This window comes from Bison bison, unplaced genomic scaffold (genome assembly GCF_000754665.1).
Source record: "Bison bison bison isolate TAMUID 2011002044 unplaced genomic scaffold, Bison_UMD1.0 scf7180017864516, whole genome shotgun sequence".
In the NCBI taxonomy this organism is placed as follows: Eukaryota; Metazoa; Chordata; class Mammalia; order Artiodactyla; family Bovidae; genus Bison; species Bison bison.
The window spans coordinates 2131134-2136978 of record NW_011495069.1 but is presented as its reverse complement, the minus strand read 5'-3'; the positions used below and the strand labels follow the sequence as shown (position 1 = coordinate 2136978).

The 5845-nt window shown below is 56.9% G+C and overlaps 1 protein-coding gene across 1 annotated transcript in view; it reads right to left on the bottom strand.

Moving 5' to 3' along the window:
* PQLC2 (PQ loop repeat containing 2) overlaps window positions 1-5839 on the bottom strand; it is a 16484-nt gene extending 10645 nt beyond the window's left edge. The window contains 2 exon segments of the mRNA XM_010829938.1: window positions 70-284; window positions 5793-5839. Coding sequence (XP_010828240.1) covers window positions 70-233 — 164 coding nt within the window. The 5' untranslated portion in view covers window positions 234-284; window positions 5793-5839.
* Between the last annotated feature and the right edge of the window lie 6 nt (window positions 5840-5845).

The following is a 5845-nucleotide window of genomic DNA, read 5'->3' as shown; positions in this document are numbered from 1 at the left end:
CGGCCAGGCAGCCCCTCCTCGGGGCAGCCCCCTGCCCACCCCATGCCACCCAGCCCCAGTGCTACTCACGGGAAGGTGGATGCCGCGAAGCAGAGGATGGACAGCAAGCCCAGGCCCACACTGGCCTTGTCCCAGCCGTCCTGGGCGCATTCGCCGAGCACGTCCCATATCCACTGGCTGGAGCCGTTGGGGCAGCTGGAGAAGTTGGAGGAACCCAGCTTCACCCAGACCATGGCTTCGGAGGGACGAGGGGAGGGAGCCTTGTGCTGAGGCAGGAGACGGCTCTGCGGGAGAAGAGAGGGACCTTCAGCCTCAGGAGGTCCGGTCCTCGCTGTGGTCCTGCCACTCTAAGCCCACCCCAGGCTTCCTGCCTGGCCCTGACGGAGCCCCTGAACCCCAGGACACAGTCAGGACAGACATCAGAGTGGCCACACACTGGCTCTGCAGTCAGACAGGTGCGTGCGAGTCCCCGCTCTGCCCGTGAACGCCACAACTTCAGGCAAGCCGCTCCGCCTGGCCATGCCTCAGTCTCCCCATCTGCAGGATGGGGTGATGACAATGCCTCCCCCACCCCATATACTCGTGAGGGTTCAGCGAGTTCGTAGATGTAGCGGGAGGATGGAGCCCTCAGACAACGCCGCCTGTGTTCTAGCTCTTGAACGTTTCCATAGTTTCCAGCCTTTCCTTCCTGTAAATCGTGCTGCGAGGGTCTGCTGAGACCAGGTGCTCTAGACACAGCCTCTCGTTTAAGGTACGGCTAGGGACTTCCCCAGGGTCCCAGGGGCTAAGCCTCCATGCTTCCAGTGCAGGGGGCCCGGGTTTGATCCCTGGTCAGGGAAGTTCCACAAGCCACGTGGCCAGAAAAATTAAAAAGTACGACTGTCCTGGGACTTCCCTGTTGATCCAGTGGTTTAGGACTTGGTGCTGTCACTGCTGGGGCCAGGGTTTAATCCCTGGTTGGGGAACTATCCCACGAGCCACATGGTGGACCAAAAAGAAAAAGAAAGAGTATAGTTGTCCGCCTTATACTGGTCAGCTGAGGCAAGCAGCAAAGAAGGGCCAGGTGGGTCCAGGTCACACAGGTGGCTGGAACTCAAGTGTGGCGCTCCCAAGCCACATTCTCCCAGCAGCCCGCATGTGGGGGGAATCTGCTGGCAAGGAGCCGGGAGCCACTTCCCTGTTTTCACCGCCACCAATGCCAGGAGCTGGCGGGCTGCAGGGCCGGGTAGGGAAGTCCCCTCCAGGTTTCTGTCCCAGAGCAGTCACTGCTTAAGTGACAGTCCCAGGGGAGGGAGAGGAGGCGGGGCTGCCGGAGCGTCTCTGCTGGGCAGGATCAACCCCTGGTCGCTGAGCAGTTCGCCAGCTCTGCGCTCAGCACCATGTAAGCTTTTCCGCAGTTTGCTGCACACCAACTTCCCTCGTGGCTCAGCGGGTAAAGAACCCGCCTGCCAATGCAGGAGACACAGGAGACACGGGTTCAATCCCTGGGTCGGGAAGATTCCCTGGAGGAGGAAATGGCAACCCACTCCAGTATTCTTCTCTGAAAAATCTCACGGACAGAGGAGCCTGGCGGACTACAGCCCAAAGGGTCACAAAGAGTCATATGCAACTGAGTACACACACACACACACACACACACACACACACAGAGCACACACACACAACTCTGTGAAGCCGGGGCTACTGATACATCCGTGAGGACCCAGGAGAGCGACTTGCGGCACCACACTTCTGTCCCTGGGCACAGCAGCACCCTCGTGTGGTCTGCCAGGGCTCCCCAGGGTCTCCTGCAGCCAAAGGCAGGCTTCCCCTTTTCTCACTGCACTCAGAGGGGCTTCCTCACCGAGGATGAGGCCTTCTCTAGTCACTTTCAGTTTCTGTTGGTGTCAGAAGGCCCAAGATCCTCATAAAACGACATCCGTAGACAAGGCTACAGACTCAATCCTATGTCCTTCCTGCCCCCAAGTTCGTGTGTTGAAACCTACCCTGCAGTACGATGGTGTTTTGAGGTGCAGCCTTTGGGGAGTATTTAGGTCGTGAAGACAGAGCCCTTATGAATGGGATTAGTGCTCTTATTTAAAAAAAAGAAAAAAAGACCCCAGGGAGCTCCCTTGCCCCTTCTGCCAGCCGAGGACCCAGCGAGAAGACAGCCATCAGTGAACTAGGAAGTGGGTCCTCACCAGACACTGACTCTCCCAGCATGCTGACCTCGGACTTCCCAGGCTCCAGAACCATAAGAAATCAACATTTGTTTCTAAGCCACTCAGACCATGGTCCTTTGCTACAGCAGCCCGAATGGGCCGAGATACCCTGCTGGACCCTGGAACTGCTGAGGCCGCGGCAATCAGGGAGCAGCAGGCAGGGAAAGGAAGCAAGTTCGCTGCTTTTCTCGAGAGGCTCCAGGCTCTCAGCGCTAACGTGACTTGCCAGGGGGCCCTGGAGCTGGGGGTAAGGGCACTGCAGGTCACTGCCCGGCTGGTTCTCACCACAGTCCCTCTGGGGCCCCGCAAGGGGGGCTGAAAGCCTCATCCCGTGCCTCAGTGGCCCACCTTGAGCTTCAACACAGCTGAGGTTGGAGCCGTCTATCTTACATCCAGCCACCAGTGCCTGCAAGGCCACCCAGGTTGACACCCAGTCCAGGTAGGAAGGGCAGCACCAAAGGCACCTCAAAATCAGTCCTTTTGCTCCCCAACCACCCTGCCCCTGGATCGCCTCCTCCACCCTCTTCTTGTACAGTAGAACCCACACACCGCCGCAGGTCATCAGGGTAGGACACCGCCATCCTCATTAACTCCTCTGCAAGGGGAACACTGTCCTCATTTTAAAGATAAGGCTGAGTGGCCTTGCGCAAGTAACCGTCTGAGTCTGGGTATAAAATGAGGAAAACGATGCTCACGCTTTGGAGTTGCTGCACCGATAACACACACACAAAGCTCTTGGCCCAGGGCCTGATGCCACAGGACCGACAGAAAATGAGAGACTAGCCTCTCAGGCACCCCGAGGCCACTCTCACCCCGTCTTTTCACCAGGTGAGTGAAGAAAGAGGGGCCTCCCTGATGGCTCCGTTGGTAAAGAATCTGCCTGCAATGCAGGAGACCAGGGTTCAATTCCGGAGTCGGGAAATTCCGCTGGAAAAGGGATTGGCTATCCACTCCTAGAAAGAAAGAAGGTGGAGGGCTTCCCTGGGAGCTCAGTGGTAAAGAATCCACCTACCAATGCGGGAGACACGGGTTCAATCCCTGGGCCGGGAAGAGCCCGCATGCTGCAGACTAAGCCGTGCACAACTACTGAGCCTGAGTTTGGTTTGTTGCAATGAGAGACAGCCTCTGCGCAGCAGTGAAGACCCAGAACAGCCAGAGCTAAATAAGACAGACAATAAACTGAAAAAGAGGGCCACTGCAGTGAGAAGCTCGAGCACCGAACTAGAGAGTGGCCCCCAATGGCCTAACAGTGAAGACCCAGCACAGCCAAAAATACAATAAAATTATTTTTTTTAAAAAAAGGTGGACACATGCCTGGTGAGGGTGGGGGGTGTCTTGAGGGATGTACTTGGGCTCACAGGGCCCAGGGCCCTGGGTGGGTGGTCCCCTGTCCATGCACGGGGCCGTGTGCAGCTCGAGGCTCAGGACACACACCTTTGAGACACACCTGAGCCCCGAACAGAAGGCGCTTTCCCCTGAGGGCCGCTGTGCATAGCGCCTGTCACTCACAGGTTCTGATCCAAGTAGGAAGCCAGCCTGGGCCTACCTTCTGGCCAACAGCACCGAGTGAATGGACGTCCAGGGTTGACACAAAAGTTGCCCAGGTCTGTAGGTGTGATGAGGACCACAATAGGAATTCTTTTTTTTTTTATAAGCTGTACTTCAGGGGTGCCTTATCGATGTTGGTGGTGCTTTTAATGTTATTGAAGCATAGCCGATCAGGGGTGCCTGTGAGCATGAAGGCCGCATGTTTGAACTTCAGGATCCGTGAGGCTGGGCTGGGGAGCAGGGATGTAAGAAGCTTCCCCAGCAGAGTCCGAGCCCTCGGATTCTGTGTACAGGATCACACCTGAAGAACGGCGGCCCTGGAAAAGGCATCCCCTGCAACAGCCAAGCAACTCTTCCAGATCCCAATCTGAGCTGCTGGCCACTGAAGCTGCCTTTATCTACCAGATAAGTTCAAATGCCTTGAGACAGAGCTCCAGGGCACTCAAGATGCCCCTCCCCATCTCCTGTCCCTCCCTCTGGGCCTTCAGAGGCTCATCCCAGGTCTCCAGACTTATGTCTAGGCTGTCTGCTCCCCCAGGCTTCTCCCTCATCCTGAAGGGCATAATAAAAAGACACTAAGACCAGTTCTGGGACTTCCCTGGTGGCTCAGTAAAGAGTCTGCCTACAGTGCGGGAGACCTGGGTTCGATCACTGGGTCAGGAAGATCCTCTGGAGAAGGAAATGGCAACCCACTCCAGTACTCTTGCCTGGAAAATCCCATGGACAGAGGAGCGTAGTAGGCTACAGTCCATGGGGTTGCAAAGAGTTGGACACGACTGAGCGACTTCACTTCAAGACCAGTTCTAAACTGTCCTCTCAGTACAGAGGGGCCTCACAGGAGTCGCTGGACAGCACCTGTCATCTCTTCCTCTGCCCTCCTCCACACGCCAGAAAAATGCTCATCAGAGTCCTCAGGGACCGCCGCTTTTAAGCTCACTCCTCTCTGTCATCCTAGTTGGGAAACTTATTCTTAGAACCTAGACACAACAGCTGCACAGTAAAGGTTCAAAAACAGCAAGAGACAGTCAGAGAGGGAGGTGGGGGCAGAGAGAAAGGAAGGAAAGAAGGGAGGAGGGAGAGAAACGAAGGAAGGGAGACCTAATCGTCAGCTAACAGGTTGAGAAGAAAGCTCTCTGGAACTGACCTGCCTGAGGACCGCTAGAGTAGAATCCCTGGGCAAGCGACTGGGCCTCAGAGTTCCAACCTGTAAAACGGGGAATGATGTAAGTATCCACCTGGGAAGCTAGCTGCAGAGTTACATGAAATAATCCAGGCACAGCCATCAGAATGGTGCCTGGCACAGATTAAGCACTCAGCAGAATATGGAGGGATGGTGTTATTCCCTTCTGGCTGAAGCATTCCCCTCCCCACTCCCCCACCCCCAGAGTCCCTGGCAAACAGCAGGCTTCAGCAAGCGCTGAATAGACAAGACCACGCTAGTCCTCATCCTTCCGAAGGCAGACTGCCCATGTAGGCACTTTGGAAACCTGTCCTAGGGATGGGGTAACAGGGAGCAATCTAGGCTCCCTGCAGACTTGGGGCGCATCTGAGTGGAGGAGCGTCCCGGCTAGGGGCTACCACCCATTCCAGCCTTCCAGGTCCTCGGTCACAATTCCCTTCGAGTGACTCAGCCCAGCACGGGGCTGCCTGTTTAGCGAAGATAATCATAGGGAAGCCGCTGGGATCAGCGCTCGTTCGCCACAAGGCCCTCTCCCCTGGCCCGCCCTCGGGGAAAAACAAAGCCGTCAAGAACAGAAGGGGCCAGTCGGCCGGGATCGGGAGATAAACAACGGACCCAGACCCTAACTCTGTGCAAGGCTGGCCGGAGAGGTCGTGATGGTCGCTTCTGATGGGGGAGAGGGTGGGGAATTGGACCCCAATTCCAGTCCAGAAAGCCTGGCTCGAGGATCTCGCGCCCCAAGGTGGGGGCAGCAGCCCCCAGGGCCGTCCCAGAGCTGGAGGAAGGTGTTGGAAAGATGTGGCAGCGAAGGCCCGGGGTTCCTTCCCTGGCCCCTCGCAGCCCCAGCCTCAAATTCGGCTTACCGCGTCTAGATCGTCCGCACCGCCCGGCTTCTCGGTCCTCCGGCTTCTGCCTG